This window comes from Pararge aegeria, chromosome 22 (assembly GCF_905163445.1).
Source record: "Pararge aegeria chromosome 22, ilParAegt1.1, whole genome shotgun sequence".
NCBI classification, from domain to species: domain Eukaryota; kingdom Metazoa; phylum Arthropoda; class Insecta; order Lepidoptera; family Nymphalidae; genus Pararge; species Pararge aegeria.
Window position 1 is genome coordinate 218,027 of NC_053201.1, and position 20,965 is coordinate 238,991.

General features: G+C 39.6%; 2 protein-coding genes across 2 annotated transcripts in view; both read left to right on the forward strand.

The window, feature by feature from the left end:
* The window catches only part of LOC120633818, a 46,226-nt gene extending 32,506 nt beyond the window's left edge, over positions 1 to 13,720 (forward strand). Inside the window, exons 2-7 of the mRNA XM_039904177.1 lie at positions 1,968 to 2,192; positions 5,328 to 5,432; positions 7,590 to 7,820; positions 8,165 to 8,370; positions 9,755 to 9,821; positions 11,769 to 13,720. Of these exons, the coding sequence (XP_039760111.1) occupies positions 2,046 to 2,192; positions 5,328 to 5,432; positions 7,590 to 7,820; positions 8,165 to 8,370; positions 9,755 to 9,821; positions 11,769 to 12,008 (996 nt within the window). The 5' untranslated portion in view covers positions 1,968 to 2,045 and the 3' untranslated portion in view covers positions 12,009 to 13,720. The remainder of the gene's footprint in view (positions 1 to 1,967; positions 2,193 to 5,327; positions 5,433 to 7,589; positions 7,821 to 8,164; positions 8,371 to 9,754; positions 9,822 to 11,768) is intronic.
* A 2,080-nt stretch (positions 13,721 to 15,800) lies between these two features.
* LOC120633926 (actin-related protein 10) lies at positions 15,801 to 20,494 on the forward strand. The gene is made up of 6 exons (XM_039904337.1): positions 15,801 to 16,028; positions 17,004 to 17,156; positions 17,357 to 17,465; positions 17,932 to 18,181; positions 18,846 to 19,048; positions 20,101 to 20,494. Exons 1-6 carry the CDS (start codon positions 15,952 to 15,954, stop codon positions 20,443 to 20,445), a joined length of 1,137 nt encoding a protein of 378 aa, XP_039760271.1. The 5' UTR covers positions 15,801 to 15,951; the 3' UTR covers positions 20,446 to 20,494.
* The last annotated feature ends 471 nt before the right edge of the window (positions 20,495 to 20,965 follow it).

Genomic DNA, 20,965 nt, shown 5'->3' on the forward strand with positions numbered 1-20,965 from the left:
GAATACACATAAGTACATAAATGTTTTATAGGGGACGCTAACACACACAAGCCGCCGCAAGCAAGTCGTAGATGTTTATTTTCTGTGATACTGGCGTTTGGTTAACCTTTTTTTTTAACGTGGTGGAAAAGCAATAAAGCTTTTCCCTCCAAGCTGACCCTGGGCAACACGTTTCACTTTTCACTTAAAGTACTTTTTTTTTAAGTTATAGTAACTTTTGATTGTAATAACACCACTGTATAATAAGGTATTTCATCAGCATTCTAACTAACATGTAATAACTGCGGGGCAATTATGCGGGCATTAAATAAACTTAATGGGTTTAAGTTAAATTAGATGACCTTATCACTATGTAGCTGTCTCTGCTAGAGTTTTATATTAAATCGTTCACGCTTATATCTGAACAAACTAAACGATATGCTAACTAAAGCGCTGCTATAATAACATGTTAAAAACACTTAATAAATATGAAATAAAAGAAACATACACTTTACTAAACAAACATTATACATTGTATATAAACATTACAGTAAGATTTACGTATGTAGAGTTTCAATGGTAGTTTTAGATAACAATCACAGAGTGAGATAGCGTATATCATCAATTTTAGTAACAAGGCCAACTTGGATTGACTTGTCTAACTTTGGGCTTGCAGTGAACGAACGAACCAACTAAACAGCTTCCCATCAAAACGTATCTAGTCAATGTTGCTTTTAATCGGTTTTTCTCGCATCGTAAGTAGCCACGAAGCAGTCTCACTAATCCCATCCCGCGTCCACCGACATGATACTGCTAGCCCGTGGCGCAAGTGTTCAGATCCGATGGGGCAATGTGTCGTCGTTACACGCGCACGCGATCACGAATTGTTTTAACATGTCGTGACCTTCGTCAGCCGTGGAGACAACTGTCAGTGCAGAGTTCACAATCATAGACATAGTAATGTTATAAAGCACTTGAAATTACTAATTTTGTTCTTTAGTTTAGAGAGCGAATTAAGAAAAAATAGGCACGCGGTCCTTAACGGAATACTGATTTATCTAGATAGACATAATAAAACATCTTTTAAGAATTTTAAATAAAAAGTGTACCTTTCAACCAACGTTTTCTATCGACTGTTTGAATTTAATTTTAGTTGAAATGTTAAAAGGTCCTTTATTTCTTTTTTGTTAGCCATCAAACTCGTAGGTAGCGTAGCTTATAGCATTTACCAGCGTCAATGCTGTAAGTCCCTCATAGCAAAGAAGGTATGTAGACACTTTGGTCCAAGGCGCGTTGGCTGCCTGATAATATAATTAGTCCACTTTATATTGATCTGTTTGTGGAACTACCGACACCTAGTTCCGGGTAACCTCAACGTTGCAGCCGCCAGAAGCTGTAGTTATTAGTTGAGTAACGAAATAAAACGTCACAATGAAATAATTCGCTTAATATACTCGAAGGTTGTCGGCTTTACTTTCATTTAAAACGAGTTCAAAGTCGTATCAGAGCAGTACCTAGGTAGCTACAATAATAATCACTTTGCGAACATTGTGTTAAATTTTAAAACTTACATAATAAGTGGAAAAAAACATATATAACTTTGCGTTTCGAAATGCTATAAAAATGGCGCTCGCAAGCTGGCGCTGCGTAGAAGTCCTGGCCGTGTCACTATAGTAAGTTATCTCTCACATAGAGTTCCAAATGTAAATAAGTAGTTATTCTATATGGATAATTTAAATACACCACCATCTTGGAAATAGAGGTGCAATGCATTTTAAATTATGGCATGTACTTAAAGTTTTAGCCTGCAGAATTCATATGTTTCAAGTAGGCCTGATTTATAATCACTTTTGAAACGTTAAGTCAGTCTGTTTGTAGTGACTCTACCACCAGTTCGTAAGGCCCGCCAAGACCAACAAGTTAACCACTAAACCATTAAGACAGTTTGAGTTAAGTCGTTGTCTAATAAACCATTTTGATTGTTACAGATTATCAAAACGAAACGGGAGTTAGTTAAGTAGACAGACAGACGCGAGAACTTCAAGGCCACACACCACACAATCAGCATGAAGAGTGCGGTGTACTTCCTAGCGCTCCTCGCAGCAGCGTGCGCCGCGCCGGCGGCTCAGCCCGAGCCGGCGGCCCAGCCCAGCCCCGCCGACGACAACACGCCCGAGATCATCGAGATCATCGCGCCCGCCGGAAGCGCGCAGGTCAGTCGCCTCGCCATGCCATGCGCCACGCTTTACGATTGCGATTGCAGTTATTAAGAGTACCTGTACCCTTAGCACAAGATTTACTCGAGGAGTCGTTTTGTATTATAGCTCAAATTTTCCTGCAATTCTTCAACCAGGTCTTTTGGCAGAACGTTTGTAAAATATAATTATACGATTTGCGCTCTAAAACCAGTATAGTTAGGCCCATGTTACTTTGATATGCGAAAACGACTACTTACCGTAGCCGTTTGCCCGCGAGCATATTTTGTAATAAGGCTACTGGTAGGCACGTGAGACGTAGCCAACTTCTCTACGATTCGTTGCGGTTCCGGCACGTACGAATAGAACGCGTCTGTATTTTTACCGCATAGGCTAAGCGAAGGCTACGTCCATCGGACGCCCCAAACCTCTCATAGTTGCGGCTTCTTTTGACTCACCTATAGCCTTCACGACCCTGAATACCTGGTCACTACTAATAACGCTCCCTATCAGGACGCATAAGTAACCTCTGCACGGCGTCTTCGGCGGCGAAGGAGGAGGTGCGGACTCATCACTGTCCGAAACCCCGTAACTCCAATCGTCGCCTGAGCCGAGGTTCGGCCTCCCATGAGGCGCCGTTGATCCCTTTTGCTTCTCGAGCCCTAGAGTTCAAATTGTGCGGCAGACCCTCATTCCGAGGTTCGCCAAGCGTAACACTGTCGATATCATTAGGATTAATCTAAAGACGATCCGAAAATATCAACTTTCGTAGCCTCTAACTCTTGTACGAAGTGTTGGCTCACCTCCGCCCCTAAATATGCCCAGCCTTAATGTCCACCTGTTGTCTAAATGTCTCCTTTCATAAGAGGTATTCAAATCGAGCTAAGATACACTACATTCGAATGGGACAAAGTCTTCGATTCATTAGTTCAATCTTTAAAAAAAAATATCTACTCAAAACAATTGATCTACTTCTATAGATTTCTATAGATTCTGTGCTCCTGGTACCTAGACTTTAACATAAGTCTCTGGTACTAGATTTTATATTGTTTTTGCGTACTAAGCCAAAAAAATATGTCTCTTGCTTAACATTACAACATTGTAAGTAACTTTGATTTTGACGTCTAAAAAGTAGCCAAAAACGTTGACTCCTTTTTATTAAAACTAAAAACATTGAAATAAAATCTCAAAATGATTTGCAACTTGTTTACCTTAAACCTCACAGGTGTTGAGCAATGGTTTTCAAAAATTTATGATTGTTGGAAAGAGCCATTTTCTACTGAGTTTTGTTGCCTTTTCTTTTGAATCGAATCTGTTATTTGAACTCCCAATGAACGGATATAAAAAAATTAACGTTTTTTTTAATACGACAATACAGGTATCGCAAAAGTAAGCCTAGCCTGTTTTATGGCTGCTAAGATGACTGTTTTTTTTTTCAAAGGAATATTATTTATGTATATTACATAAACTTAAACTCCAATCGAACGAAATAAAAGAAAACATAGGCTTCTTAAATAAAAAATAATGTTGTTTTTTTAAGTATTAGTATCAATAATTGCTGAATAAATAACTTAAATGAGCATTATGTTAATGATAAAATAAAATTAAAATTAAATAAAATTCATATGTATTCTCTGTTTCCCCTTAGTGATAAAACATAGCCAAAGTCAACACTTAACCCTTGCTCTTTATATTGTGATGAGTGTGGTGCAAATACAGTAGTTTATAATTAATTTCCAAAATCCTCGGTCTGATGATCTTAAAATGATCTTAAACTCTCTTAATGATCAACCTCTACGTATATTGAGGACTACGTAACCCGGAATTCTGCAAATACCAAAGATGCATAAATTAGCCGGAATAAGCGAGTTAAATAAGCGCTTTAAGATTTATTTCAGCTAAAACTAGCTTGTCTTCATACTGTACTCGTAAAAACCAATTCCTGCCAGTTTCAGGGCAAGGATAGGGTCTAGTATTATCACGCAAACGCGTAAGTACGTGGTGGAGTTATCTTTGTTAGTTATGAAGAATTAAAGTATAAAGGTTTAGTTATCATATTATGGTAATAAATAAAGGTTTTTTACCGACAATTTATTTCCTCAAAATATCCCTTCCGAAGGTAATAACAAAAATAAAAGGCAAGCATTCGAAAAGTTTCCACTCACTCATTCTTTATTCATAGATTTCGTTATTTTTGATGTTACACCATTCATCAGATTTAGGTACTTACCTAACTAGCCTTACCTTCTTTGTATAATATAATTTCGTAATGACACAGCTTCGGAAAACGGACGCGCTTTGAAATCATTACTCCTTTAGTACTAAAAGCCTTTGTCAGTTATTATATTTGTATTAGGCAAGGGGTATTAAGGCGAGCCAAGGCTCACGCAATGCCATCGTTGGCGCACGGTGACCCTTGACATGGCTGTTGACTAAGTAGCTTCCACGTTCTATTATAATTTTTTATGTTCTCAAAAAAAAATCGGCGAGTGGGCTCGATGGCTGCGCATTCTACATCACAGACTGTGCAGGTTATTTAATATTTGTATTGCTAGTGGATTTCGTTCATTGATAAAAGAAGGCGCGTCACCTTATGGAGATAATACCATACGTGGATGTGGATAAAACATTGTTATAAAAAAAGCTTTATTGCATTCCCGAACACAATAATATTGAAATTTACTTCTTACCTGATTAAGTATCAGTTATCCACGTGAGATATAGATATTTAAAATATCATGTAGGTACCGTGAATCGTCGATCTATGGATTTTTATGGTCCCTCGAACGGCAGTGGTTAGAAGGTAAGGGTATAACTCTTTGTTTTCGATTGAATGTTTCATTCACTCCAGGGTGAGGTAATCTTGAAACTGGCTGCTGCAGTGCTAGCTGAATCTCAGTTTGATAATACTTTGTGAGTAGTCGCAAGCAAAACTAACAAACACTAGCCACTTGAAGAATGAGTGGGAGAGAGATGATTAGAATGCAATTACTGTACTGTGAGATTTACTTCGGGATCCTTCGGGGTGGAGTAAATAAATAAATAAACAAGGTTATTCCAAGCAAGCGTGCTCTAGCTTGTACTTCGCATGCAATTGGACACAACCCCTTGAATATTCCGACGCGCATCATTAACGCTAGCCTTTGCTTGCAGGAGACGCTCTCAACGTTGAACCTGGGCGCACCCGGCTCCGAGCTCAGCGAGCGCAACAAGCGTACCATCGGCATCCTGCGACAGCTGTTCCCCACGCTCACGCAGGTAGGCCCGCCGCACTATGTGTATGAACAGAGATCACCAGTAGCACCCTTGGCCAACTCATAACCCGATGAGTGCAGGCTTCTTGTCTCCTAGAAGAGAGCTCACTCAAAGTTCTCTTCTAGTTTCACACGGTTCGATTTTAGTTGACTAACATTTTCTGCTCAACCAAATATTAAGAATATATTAGAAAGAACACGTTTTGGCGGTTAAATTAAAATGATGCAACATTGTTCCAACGTCTGTTCAGATGGTTGGAGTCTTATGCGATTTATCAGTTGCTCAACTAAAAACAAACCCTGTGAACCCGCTATAATCAGACCCGCTACTCCAAAAGGTCTGGCTTTTACAATATAATCAGTGATAATAATAAAAACCAGGATTATGACCTAACTTAGTGCCCGAAGTACCCACGGAGCTCGACAATTTCCTCCGTCGCTTAGAATTTCAGAAACACCTAACAATAAAACAAAAATAAAAGGTGTAATTTACAATTGTACGCTCACACCCGACACAAATACGAATTATTTTTTGTATCTTACTCCATTTTTACCTTCGTAGCATCGTAGCTCTGAAACTCAAGGCTTGATTTCAATGTTTTTCCCTTAAAAATTGCATAATAATGTACTGCAATGCCACGTGTTAGAAGTTACGAATTGAATAAATGGCTACTAAGCTATTTATTTAATTTTTAAATTCTATAGAATTTAAAAAAAACTATCTTTAATATGTATTAATATAATTGAACGAATTATAACTATAGATTCGTTCAATTATATTAATAAAATAAATTCGTACTTCGTTTTCTATTATATCACATATTAGTATCAGCAGGTTTTAATTTAGCTAATTTAAGTAACGACGTTGTTGCAAGCCGGAAGATTACTTTTCTGGAAGGGGTATAATGATACCCTAGCCATTTTCAATGAGGGATTGAATTGTAACGTTAAAGCACCTTCTCGTTGGGGGGCAGACCCCAACCCGGAATCGAACCTGGAACTTACAAGAGCGCACAGCGCCGCGTTTGGTGTCTTGTTAGTTACATAATACTTAACCAGCATTGCTGAAGAAATTTGTGTATATATGTTTTAAATCGAATACTTTGACTTTAGTACATAAGGTGACCTACGTGCCTAAAATTAAATTATATTAAAAAGTTGCGAAGTATTCACTTTGCATGTACTAATTTATGAATAATTTTAAAACCATTTTTTTTGTGCAAATCACACATTAGGACAATCAGTAAGTTACAAATACAACAATGCAGTGGCGACCCTCCTATATATCAGCTTTTACCTAACGCTTAGCTTTTTAGTTAAACTCACACAAATCTCAATACACCTATAGTCACTGTAATTTCAGTAATAGTTCGTACAGATTTTTATTTGCAAAGCTTAGACAATTCACGAAATCAATAGTTAGGTGACACGCTTTTGTACAGAGATAATAATGATAAGTGCGGAGACCCTGGTCTGGTTTAATTCTACAGTACTGAGTCCCGTCCGCACAACCGATACACTACAGTGGAAGATGACGTTCTCCGAAGTGTAACAGAAAATAAAGTATATTAAAGTTAAAACTTAATATCAACTTCTTATATCTAAAAGTAACAATTGCATGGCTACTTTGTTAAAATGTATTTGAAGATAACGCAAGACTCAGCCTTCTCAAAAAAAATCACACCATCTTACGCACAGTAGTAATAAACACAGTAGTATTAAACACAGTAGTAACAAAGTAGCAGCAGCAGTGTTTTGATGTTCATAGTTTGTTATAGCTACATCCGTATACCTATCGCGTTAAACTGTCTATTCAAAACAGAGATCTGAAATTGGCATTAAATCATTTCTAAACATCGAACTTAATTAGAGTTAACTATTTGACTAATTAAACCACATGTTTTAAGCTGTCAGAGTTGAGGGATTATTTGTAATGTTAAGCCCTTATTTGAGCATAACGTGCACTTTTAAGTTTCGTCCTTCGTCTTTTCAACACTAGTGAAAAGGCTCTCAGAAAGACAAAGATCCACACTGCCAGCTTTCTCGAGTATCAGGAGCTTTACACACTAACTAAAGAACACAAAACGCATAGACGCTTCCGCACAAACAACGGTACTGCAGAGCGCCAAAAACGGTATGCTAAGGGCGGTGTATGTTCTAGATAATCGAACAGAAGGTACAGGAGATCACCAGCCAGGTGCTGAAGGTGTTCGGGCCGATCTTCCTGCGCGTCTTCTTAGGGAACAACAACAACGGTGGCCGCAGCAACAGCGGCACGGTGGAGCTGGACGACGACGACGACGACGACGACGATGAGGACGAGGTGTCGTCGTCGTCGAGTACGACGACGGAGCCGCCCGAGAGGCGCAAGCGAGCGCTGTTCTTCTTGCCGGTATGAGCGACGCACATTCGCGCACTATCAGCCTGTGGACGGCCGCCGGCGCGCGCAGACCGCACGCCTCCATCCATCGCCATCGCCACATCGCCACCAACCATCCCACGCACCCCGAGTGGCGAACTTCGACGCTTACAGTGCGACCATCGCAATACCAACTGGCGCAAGTACCACCTGAAACTGCCAGTGGACGACGGCATCAATGCTTCGCCATTCAGTGTAATAAACTCAGCCACCAGTAAATTGCGATGCTCACAATGTAGCGATCTCCAGTTCAACGCGAGGGGGCAGATCATTGCACGCTTGATTACGCAGTTGGCTCACTCACCGTGATTTTGCAGAACGCAGTGGCCGACGAGAACCAGCTGCTGTCCGGGGCGGAATCCCAGCAGGCCGAGGTTCGCGTGGCGTTCGGCGACGCCCAGGCACCCAGCGACAATCAGGCGGCCAGCGACGACCAGGAAACCGCGGCGCAAACCAACAACGCGGCCATCGATGAAATCACGCTGGACGACGCTGATGACAGCGAAGAGAACAGGAATAAGAGGTAAGGCGACAAGAATGAATTCATCATGGTCGAACCATTACCGGCTCACGGTCTCCTCTCAGGATGAGAAGGGTGTAGGCCGGAGTCCACCACGCTGTCCAAGTGCGGATCGATAGGCTTCACACGTCTTCGAGAACTTTCAGGCATGCAGGTTTGCTCAACATGTTTTCCTGCACCGTTAAAGCCAGGGATATTCGAATTCTTATTCTGAAGTAATATATTACCGTTAATAATGTATTAACGAGACAAAATATTTCTTCAGATAATTAGATCTTTGACGTTAGCGTTTGGCTGCTTGCATTTTCCCCGATAATACGAGAGGATGCGCGCTAATCTAATTGGAAGATAGAGTTCAGCTGAGCTTCATGTCATTGTCTTGAGATGCCAATGCAAGTATTTCACTTGCTAGAAGAAAGAATGGCATTGAAGTTGTAAGAAATCTTTGGTTATAAACTAATTTTAACTATCACCACAAATTGATCATAACTGTAACTGTGGAGCTGCGTCTCTGATCTTTGAGGAACATTTACATGATATGAACAACTGTCAAGATCGAATCACTGCCCATTACTTTATGCGTGGCTCTGCATTATACATCTAGCCACAAAACTCTCAGCGTTTTTTTTTTTTTTTTTTAAAGTACTCTCAGCGTATTGACAACTTCCAGCAATGGAGTTGGTTTATATTAACGAGAAACAACTTTCGGTACATAGCTAAGCATCTACCTTCTAAATATTTTATATTTTGGATCGCAAACAGTAATGTAATATAAATTACACAACTTTAACAATATTTGCAAGCATAAATGACACGCCACCTCGGCCCTCTTACCGTTCTTACAACTCTGCACGCGGCACACGGCCCGTCAGGCAAGTGGCAAGTGGCAAGTCGGGTGGCATTGACGAACAATGTATCGAGAGTACAAGCCAGTTTTTGCAAACTTTTCCATTCGCATTTCGCACGAAATTACAGTACCTTTTTATTGGCTTTACTTCTACATTGAACACGTAACGTCTATTGTAAATTAATCCGCCTCTTCGACACAACAGCATGTTTCAATGGAACTACTATCTAATTTAGTAATTCTGGGAATCTCTGTAGAATTTAGTTCAAAGAATATATTTTTGTATACCTTTCAATCTTATTGAGCATAATTTCTTATGGATCTTTGAATCTTTGAGAGATCCTCGCAAACAGATGACAATTTTTCTCAACGGACAGTAGCAAATGGCCCGCAATCAGACGCAATCGCAGTGCAATCGTTTAGGCAATAATTTTATTTAGATACAAACACATCGTATCTAGGTATTACATGCAACGCTATAACTATTATTTTTAAGGTTCATTTAATTTATGAAAATTAAAATGATAATGATAATTTCAGATTCCTTGGTGGCAGCACGTCTTCTTCCGGCGGTGGATCAGGAAACTTCCTATTCGACGTGGTCAGAGTATGTATCGGTTAAACTGATAGTTATTCCTCTATTGACCAATACTTGTAACGAATTTCTTCTCAATTCTTTTCTCATATCTACCTATGCTTATATTCACTTCATAATATATTTGCCTCAACTTATTTTCTATTATTATCATTCACTCTTACCGATTATCCACAATCACATTTCCGCTAATTTCACTCAAACTTTCAAAGAGAGTTAGGGAAGGATCGGCAGTATCTAATCAAAGCATTTTTGGGTATTACCTTTCAGAAGATGGCACGAGCAAGGATCGCTCCAAACATCTAGTTCGCTCTAAGTACAGTACATTAATAATGTCGACCAGACACACTACGATTTCCCCAATCACGCTCTTTCCAACTCGAGTTCTTTAAAAAGTGAACTTTATTTATGGTAAAGTTAATATAGTTCACTTTGAATTCAAGGCATGGGCATTGAGAGCCAAGTGGATGTTTCGCGCAATTTTTTTATCTATTAAACTTCCACAATCACAAGTATATTTCCATTAATTTCAATCACTTCATTTTCACATTAATAGATTGAGTATTTTGAGCGCTATGGCCAATTGTCTCTGTCGTATTAGTCAATTCCTTTTTAAAAGAGCTACGGGGATTAAACAGTGTTACGGAGGATGAGGAAGTTTTGCAGTTCGGAAGCGGCATGGTGAGGTAGGCCAGGCGAGGTGGTGAGAGCCGCAGCGAGCGTTGTGCCGAGTGTGAAGGGTTGTTTTGCAGCGTCCGGCGGAGATGGTGGCGCGCGCGGCCGGCAACGCCTTCCGCCTGTTCGCGGGCACCGACCAGCTGTCCGTGGGGCTCCGCGCCGCGCACTCGGCCACGCTGGACCCCGCGCTGCTGCCACAAGTACCGTCGCGCACTCGTAGCTAGCCCGCGTGGCGCTGTGGCCATAGGATAATAAGACGTGACTGACAGGATTTTAAATTGGTTTTTAAATAGAATAGTTAGGATAAAGCATTTACAATGAATATAAAGCTGAATTTTCTGTAATTCGCGACAACCAGATAAGTTTGTACACTGTAATTTAATTTAATTCACTCATCGCACGTTGGAGATGTTGACTTCACAAATATCTACAATCGTTCGTTATGTTCGTAGACTTCCGTAATATAACGCTTGGTTTAGTGGATTAACCGGCACTCAATCAGCCAAGATTATATATTATTTAAAGAATCTTAAGATGAAATTATACGTTTGATGATGTTCTTGATTTCAAAGGTATTAAAATCACTTTAGAACGTATGCATACATCGCGCATAGCTATTTCAACATTTTTAGAAGCATGCTCATTGAACTTTCATGGCCGACAACACAACTTAACATCCGTTGTCAGATCACGTGTTATAATACCGATATAGGCACAGTGTCTAAGGCGGCCACTTAGAGTAGAAACTAGAACTTTACAGTCGTCGTCGGGTAGTGCTGCAGCAGTAGAACTGGCGTCGCAGAGGAACCAGCTTTAGAATGTAGCTAGATAATAATGGGGCTTCTTTCGCTTACATGATCCATTTCCTACACCTACACCTATATCTTCTAATTAACACACTTGTACATACTTTTTGGTTGCACTTTCAGTAGTAATTTCCTACTAATTTTATAATGGGTTTTCTATTTTTTACAGTGTATATGAATAAATTAATATATTATTTATGAACAAATTTTAAGTGGAACTTTTTTTTTATTTGTATTGTAATTTAATGCATTATAAATTTTGTTTAAAAATTTACTAAAATTCATAATTTTATAAAACGCCCCAATTTTAATTTTATTATGTTTAATTTACCTGTTACTACGTTAATATTTATTTGAATGGTTGAGAATTACCTTTGATGCATTGGCCTATAATGACAAAGACTTTTATGCAATACTTCGAACCGCAAACCGACTGCTTGTAATTAACTCTGATTGCCTAATTGTGGTGTTCCAGCTGATTGCGGGCTCATCATCGGGCTCCTCATCCGGCGACGCCGCTGCGGCCGAGGGTGAGGACGCCGGCGGCCCCAAGGGAGACAACCTCACGGAGGGTGTCCCCGGCCCCATCACGCGCCTCTTCATCATCGCCAACCGCGGTATCGCCAACCTCATCCAAGACCTCATCCTACGTATCGCGCAGACCTCCGAGAGGATAGTCAACTTCAAGGCGCGACTCATCACCTCTATCATCTAGAGAGTGGGCGTTTAGAATAATATCGAGAGGCTTCGGTCGTAGCGAACTCGGAACGCGACTCGGATCGGGGCGTGTGAAGCTAGCTTAACAAATTCATTTTACATTAAATATTTACAAAAACGACTTCAAAAACACATATTTGATCTTAGTAGGTTTAGGTTTAAAGGAAACATAGGAAACTTAATTTTCTATAATAAATTATGTCTTGTTTTCGATGTCCCATTATTTCTTTATACTACTGAATCGATTTAGATCAAATTTAATTGGGACCGAAACGAGAACGTTAATATATAAAATATAGATTTATACTCTAAAAAATTAAAAATGTCTAATCGACTACTAAAAGTTGTTGAAGTCTGTTTTAAGTTACAAATACAACCCTGTCCGTGTCCCGATCCGACCGTCGCAGGATCGACCGCAGAGTGTTACCGCGGCGAACACTCCCGCTACTTGACTGAGCATGAAAATATAAACCTGTTAGCTCGGGAGCTTTCCTTCGGTATGATAGTATCGACTGAAAGATAATCGTAACTTCGAAGAGCCGCATAATATCCTACTATATCGGGTACACATGAGACATAAATGTCGCTACAGTATCGCTTCAGAGCCCTGACTATCCTCATTGAAGTTGTACCTAAGGGAGAAATACAATTTAAAAAGTCAAACGTCACACCTGTGTCAAGTTTGGCATCATAAATTGCAGTTGCGATAGTAGGTACCCATTCGGTTAAGTGATTCATAACATAGATTTTGTATTTTAACATACTTATTAGTAACTTTTTACTAGCTCACATCGCGATAAGTATGTCTCATGACAGATACTTAACATAAAAATATATTTTATTTATTACACTTATATAATATTGTATACACAATACTATTTATTTTTTATACTTTTACACTATCTAACAGAAATTTACATTTTATACTCTCTATTTTTATATAACTGCTTTGTACTATTCTATAACGGAATATCTTCATCCCTCGGGGTATGCCCAAGAGAACCGATAGCGGAAATGTTTAGTTTAATCGAGGTAGAGGGTAGGCTATTGATAGTTAATTGATAATAATTAATTGTATTTCAACCGCTCGATGGGAGCAAAGCAAACTGACCTGTATTTATTTATGAGGCTCGGCTCCCACTCTAGCGGTGATTGGCTTCTATACCAATAAAAATTGTATCTAAAGCGATTTACACATGCCCATTTTTTGCCAAACCGATTGATAGACAATACTACGACTAACAGTAATTCCTCATTTTCACATTCCTTGGACAGTCCATACTTTTGTTGATCAGGCAAATCGGAGTGTGTATATCGCGTTTAAGTAGAGTCGCGCCGCAGTCGGTTCTCCGGTGCCGTGCTAGTGATGTGCTAGTGATGGACCGCTAGTGACGTGCCGCTAGTGATGTACGCTGTGATTTTTGTGTGCACTTAAGTAGAGAGTGCGCCGCGGGCCGCATCTCGACAACTAGTGATAGAGTGTAGTGATATGAGACGGCAGCGCCGCCTTGCTCAAGCTTTTTTATAATGTGACAATCTCAATTCGTTTTTACGTTTGTAAATATGTATTATAGCGGAATGTATGTAAAATAAATGATTAGTAAATAGTTATTATTGTTTTGGTTTGTAAAATAAAAGGAAAACTGTTAATAAATAAAAACATTAACTTGATAAAAAAGCGCTTCTGATTGAAGTTTAATTCGAAAATAAAAACACACAATAAACAGAATAAAATAATGTCTGAAATTGAAATTATTACCCTAACCAGTTGTTAAACATATAGCAAAAAGCTAATTTTTGAGGTTTATGTACAGTTTAATTACATCTATACCAGATTTTTGATTATATTCTTTGGATGTTAATGACAAGAGTAATATAATTTTTTCTGCAGATTAGCATTATTGCATTGCTGCGGTCTCAGTTGCTGAAATAATAAGAGGCACATAAGGCTTCAAACCTACGCCTCACGTGGATGGACACTGGGCGGCAAATTGTACGACGTATTCCTTGCTTGCCCTGCATAGTGTTACTCTGTTTATGATTTGTGTATAGGCGATAGTTTTACACTTAACATCAGGTGGGCCATCTGATTGGTCCGTCATATGTTATTATTTAAAAAAAAATGTCGATTGATTTATCGAATCCAAAATATTCAGATGACAGTTTAATTGTAGCACCAAGAGATTTTCGGGCGATACACAACACATAAATTTATAAATATCTTAGAAAAGGTCTCAGTATTTTTCTGTAAAAAGGAAAGCGTTACCCATTTAGATTTGGATGCAACCGCATAAGCACCTTATGAACTTACTTATATAACGCATGTACTGTACCTACTGTGTACTCGTTACTCATTTTATAAGGAACCTTTATTACCTCGAGACACAAACCTGAAAGGATTCAGGCCTATATCCTACCCGGTTCAGCTAGTTCAACCAGTCTAACTTCTATGGAAATTAGTTTACAAAACTGTAGTCTTCCCGAAATATAAATAGAAATGAATTTACCTTAGTAAAGAGTAGGTGCAAAGTGTTATAATATAATCAATTTAATAATAAATTTACGTGTAATTATTAAGAAAGGAATCTAGGAGTTTTGCCATGCATCCCATGTAGCAATGCCGCCTAGACAGCTTGGTCGCAACCCTTGGAAACCGAGGTAACGTTCCCAATCTCGTGTCGCTGCTAATTACTTGCGATCTGCTTCCTTGATGTGTCTTCAACTCTGGTAAGCGAATGGTATACACTTTTAGGATACGCGATAACGGTGCTGTGGTTCGTAGTACTCGCATTTCGGTACCAAATAACTATAAAATATAATTAAAAAGATCCAGCAATATTGATTAATAAAGAAAATGGTAAAAAACATTAAAATTGCACTGTAAATTTTGTCATTCGAAATTCAGTGAAAATTATTGACATTACTCAAAAAGGTTATATGGGTTTAAACATTAACTTTTGTATTCCATTTGTTGAATCACTTTCTGCCCACGCCATATTATTTATATTTTAATGGATCTTCACTGGTTCTAGTACGTAGCTCGTATCGTGTACAAGCACTTGCCTGAAGGACTTCACACACGGCAGCTATAATGTATATTAATGTACATTACATCCTGGGATGCATAGGTTTAAATTATCTTAACGTATCATTACACACAACAGGTAACGTGTTTTTATCTTCATTCTATTGGTATACGTCCTGATTGACGCATTCTCCAGCTGCTATGTCGTTATACAGGATGTTGGTATTTAAAAAATAAATAAATAAATATACTACGACAATAAACACATCGTCATCTAGTCCCAAAGTATGCATAGCTTGACTTATGGGTACCAAGAGTGGGTCACACAAAAATTTTCCAGTTGTGGGAATCGAACCCACGGCCTTAGACTCAGAAAGCAGGGTCGCTGCTCACTGCGCCATTCGGCTGACCAATGTTGTAATATTATGGATCTGTCCAGATACTTATTACTAGATTTACTAGAAAGTTCATCAGAAGATGATTCAGATTCAGAATACGCGTATTGCCATATGTGCTAAAAACAGAACAATGTGGATCTAAAATATACATCTTTATATTATAGCTGCCGTGTGTGATTTAAAACCACGGAACCCATTTCACCTTTCTATAATATAATAGAGGTCAGTGACGGAACCTCAGAAACATTTGGTTTCCCTCTCACTGTCAATATAGACGTGCGGTGATACACCTTTGCCTTTTTTCTGTGGGAAAGAATAAAAAAAATGACACTGTCAAATTGACATTTAACTGCAGTTCACACTTCACGTTGTTTAGCTGTTACCTGTAATTTTTACCTTTTTTGTTATTACCTGCCTACTTGTTTTTACTATGACAAATATTTTCTAATTTGAAATTAAAAATTCATTTCCGTGAAGTTAACTTATTAAATGTTAAAGTAATGTAGTGTAAAGCAAAAATGGCACTTTACGAAGGGATCGCTCTAATTCAAGAAAAACAGGCTGTAGTATTGGATCTCGGCACGGATTACACGAAGTAAGTATGAGCTTATGATATATATTCGAATTTCGTTAGCGGAAAGAGAGAAATGAAAGTATTTTTGAAGAATGGTGACTCATAAAATATTCTTATTCTCTTACAACATTAATATCCATCACTGAACGTTGGGCATTTTAATAATAACAATAAGTTTTTTATTTGAAGTATACAAATCTGTTTCTAAATGTACCTATTAAAACCTACATGTGAAATAGTTACAAGTTTGATAAGGACTCTGTAAACCTTCATACGATCTTGAGTTATTGTTTTGTTTTTTCACAAATCCTTTACGGTTCAGGCTGTTACAACTTTGTAACACCCTGCCATTAGAGATTTGTGAGGCGCAAATGATCAGCACCTTTTAGAAACAAGTGAAGGATCACTCCTTGTCTGTATTTCCGAAGGGCATTGATGGGAATGATCACTGTATTCTATTTTGTTTATATTGGATTCTATATATTTTTGAGGGTTATTTTTTTTTATAATTATGTATTTATAGTAGAGTATTTGTATGTTTGTGAATATGTATGGAATATATATTATATTTTTGTACATATGTTTAATATGTTCAATGTTATATGTTTATTTTATGTTAATTGAGTTTAAAATCCTAATATTTCACTAATGTTTGTTGTACCACCTACTAATTTTGTATAGCATTTTCTTGTATGCCTTTGGTTGCCTTGAAGAGATCACTATTTAGCGATAAGGCCGCCAAATGGTATGTTCAACCTTATTGTGTTGTTGTGTTTACAGAGATACAAATATCTCTGTAAATTTTCTGTGGTGTACAATAAAAGTGTATTCATTCATTCATTGTTTAAGTTCCGTAGCTTTTAATAAAAAGATGCTACACAAACTGTTATAATAAATAAAACAAATATAAATGTTGTGCAGCGTAATTAAAATAATCATGGTGTAAGCTCTCATGTATTGTTATCGAATATTAAAAACTAACATTGCACTTGACAGGTTTGGTTTCACAGGGGAAGCTGCGCCGCGATGCATCATTCCCTCAGAGTACTGGTGTGCCGCAGAGCGGAGACACAAGAGAGTTTACGACTACAAAGATGTAGAGGAGCTGTACGACAACCTTGTACACATGCTGCATATACTGTACTTCAGGTGAGGAATGTGATCTGTGCTACTGTATGCAGCTTAGAAACTTCTGGTACTTCTGAAGAGACTATTTCACTTCTATTTAATTATTTTTAAAGATTTGTTGATGGGGGTCGTTCTACAAATGTGCCAAAGTGTATGGTAAGACTTGTTAATTATAGTCAGTATTTGTAAGCTGGTATTGTTTGATCGTGTTGTTGTTTCAGGCATGTGCTGGTGAACCCCAAGGAGCGCAAGGTGGTGGTGGTGGAGTCACTGTTCACACCAACACAGTTCAGAGAAACACTTGCTAAAGTGCTCTTCTTGCATTATGAGGTTGCTATGATTCTATGCACAATATTATAACTTCGTCTTGTTGCACCTTAATAAGAATAGAAAATATTTATTATTCAAAATGCTTTATGCAAAGAAAGCTTTTTTCACACCTACTTTATGTCACCATAGAAATAGCACATTTCAAGTGCATTAAGTATTCTACTTTGAAATATTATAATAGATTTGATAATATCATGTCATGATCATGATAGTGTGTAAGTATTAGCCTTTGAAGATATAACACTGACTTCCATTATTTCCAATGGACAATTTTTTGTTGCTGTCAATTTTTTTTGTGTGACGCCATTTCGAAGAAGTTGTAATCCAAATGTCTGAGGAACTAAAATTTTAATTACTAAATACATTGTAGTATTCAAGTTGGGACTATATGCAGTAATTTTTAAATTTATCATCGAAGTACAAAAAAGAAATGTGAGGAATCAGAGAACGGGGACGGCTGCTGCAGGTGTCGGGCGTGCTGTGGGCGGACAGTCCGCGGCTGTGCGCGCTGACGCTGGGCGCGCCCGTCGTGCTGGTGGTGTCGCTGGGCGCCGAGGAGGCCGAGGCGGTGGCCGTGGTGCACGGCTGCCCCGTGCTGCGCGCCATGCAGAGCGCGGCGCTGGGCGCGCGCGCCGTGCAGCGCGAGCTGGCGGCGCTGCTGGCGCGCGACCGCGCCGCCGCGCCGCCGCCCGCGCGCGCGCTCGAGGACATCGCAGGTGAGCCCGCCCCGTTAGAGCTCTGTTCCCATTTGCTCTTGCATAACGTATTTCTGACAAGCGAAAGCTCATCTCTTCTCATTTGTATGTATATCGTATTTTGCGCAAGCGAAGCGTTCGTTTGATAAGCATTTATCAGAATCAGAATAAATGTATTTATTAAAACGTACATACAATGTTTCAAATGAAGCGATGGCGCACAAGTTAAGGCATTTTTTATGGCACCCGCGCCCTAACCTAGTTAGTTAAAATAGAGAGATACTGGCAGATATTAGTCTGGCAGATAGGTGCAAAAAATAAAACATCCTCATTATTAAACTAACGGAAATATATATTATATAATAAAGAAAAACTACCCCATGTGATAGCTGAGATTGGTAATCTCCACACAAAGTGTGGGACAAGTCCATGACACTGCTGCACAAAAACAATTTTTTTTTTTTAAAAGTACAGAAGCGGTTGAGAAGCCCGGTTTTAAATAATTCAAATGTCATTCATAGTTCTCAATTTGTAACTATAGATAGATAGTTAAAAAAAAGAACTTATCAAAGGGACTCAACAGCTATCGACTACGCTGGGGTTTAGGTTGTAATTCGTCAGTGGCGTGTCCATCGTTTCGGACGCCACTGGCAGCCATAGCTAGAGCTGCCGTTCCGTGCCGCAGTGCGCGCGTGCTTCGTGCCGGGGCGGGCGCGCGCGCAGGCGCTGCGCCAGGGGGCGGAGCCCGCGCGCGGCGCCGCCTACTCGCGCGCCGGCTGCTCGCTGCACGTGAGCGGCGCGGCGCGCGAGCTGGCCGCCGAGCCGCTGTTCGCGCGCGACAACGAGATGGCGTCGCTGCCCGACATCATCCTGCAGTGCATCGTGCAGGTACTGCCGAGTGCCTGCGTGCAGCGCAGTGTGCGGGCACATTTAACGATTGCTTAATCATGTTGTACACTCCTATTGAACGCTAACTCTACGTAAAAGAGACTCTCTGTTTGCAACTTGAGGCCTCAGATAACTTTGAAAAATATAATTGCTAATGAAAATATATTAATGGGCGTTCACATAAGCACAGAAATTACTATTTTATTATTTTCTACACAAGCCTCTGACGCGGACTTTTGAAAACTTTTTCAAGAGTGTTCCAATTTTCTTGACAAGTCCTCTAAATTACTTACCGTCCGCAGCCTGTTTTTAATAGCCAACATAAAAGAGTGCAACATTTTATTTGAATTTATTATGAAAATTAAGCTTAATTTGCTATACTGAAATAAGAAATTATAAATTACACCATACAGATTCTGCTGCTGTTTACGGAGTATAGCAAATTAAGCTTAATTTTCATATTATATTATGGATTTCCGCAAAGTAACACCAGCTTCTATCCAATATTTTATTTCAATTCAAACAGATATCTGCATCTGATATTATTAAGAATTTTAAGATGTTAAAATTGCAAAAAAAACCAGTTTATTTATAAATTATACTTGTGATAGTGATGTGACAAAATTGACCCTTATTTTTCCATCGGTGTGTTGATATCGGTATTTTTCCAAATTGAACGAAATATGGAAAACTTATTAAATAACATTTTTTATTCAAATCAATATGGCACACCAGATGCGGGTGCCGAATTTATAAAGAATGTCAGTGGTGTTTTTGTGATTTATCCAAAGCATTCGATCGTGTTCAACATAATACCTTATTAAGTAGAGCAGCAACTGTGGCATCAAAAATGTTCCACTTAATTTGATGTTAGTGAAATACCACAAAGGGTATGATAAAACACGAAAGTCTCAGGGTTCATCAACTTCCATGGGTGTCACACGGGGCTCAATCGTTGTGACCGGGTGGCGGCGCTTCGATACCATGTTACGAATGTAGTTTTACCCTTCAAATAAGTAGACGCAGGTAGAAAGCTCGAACTCGATCCGCAGTGCCCCATCGACGCGCGGCGCGCGCTGGCCGAGAACATCCTCGTGTGCGGCGGCGGCGCCGCGCTGCCCGGCCTGCGCGCGCGCCTGGCGCAGGAGCTGCGCCACCTGGCCGCGCTGCCGCCGTACTGCGAGCGCGTGCGCGCCGACTTCCGCTTCCACTCCGCGCCCGCGCCGCCCAACGCCGTGGCGTGGCTGGGCGGCGCGCTGGCGGGCGCGGCCGACGGCGGCGCGCGCGCGCTGGCGCGGGACGCCTACCTGCGCGCGCCGCGCCTGCGCGACTGGCCCTGCCTGCTGCACACCACGCCGCCCGCGCACCACCACTGGCGGGACGCGCGGGACGCCTAGCGCCTCGAATAATAAGCTTCCGAAAGAGTCCCAGTTGAAAATAATGTAAACTTATTATTAAAATAATGTATACTTTAAATTATTATTACAACTTTGTTTTATTTCTGTCTTCGACAATAGAAAAATAATTGTTATTTAAAAGAAAACAAATTCCGAAACCACTTTGAGAATAATAAGTATATACCTACATATTTTAGATTATGTATTTTGTGCAAAATGTATTTTTTTAAGGATGCATAACCTCACTTGCTTACACAGGAATAATGACCAATTTAATAATTATCCTGTGTTAATTATACCTTTTTCGTGTTAAATTATAGGGGACGCCTCGCTCCGCTCGGCTCTCTATGTTTGACGATTGACATTTTTTTTTCTGGCTTTACACAGTTTAGCTAATGTGAAATGTATATAATTTAATAAAAGTATGGGAAACTTAAAATATAAAACATCAGGAGAAATTGATTGACGAAATGGGTGGGAAACTTCGCACGTGGCAGACGCGGCCCTCCCGAAGCTCTCC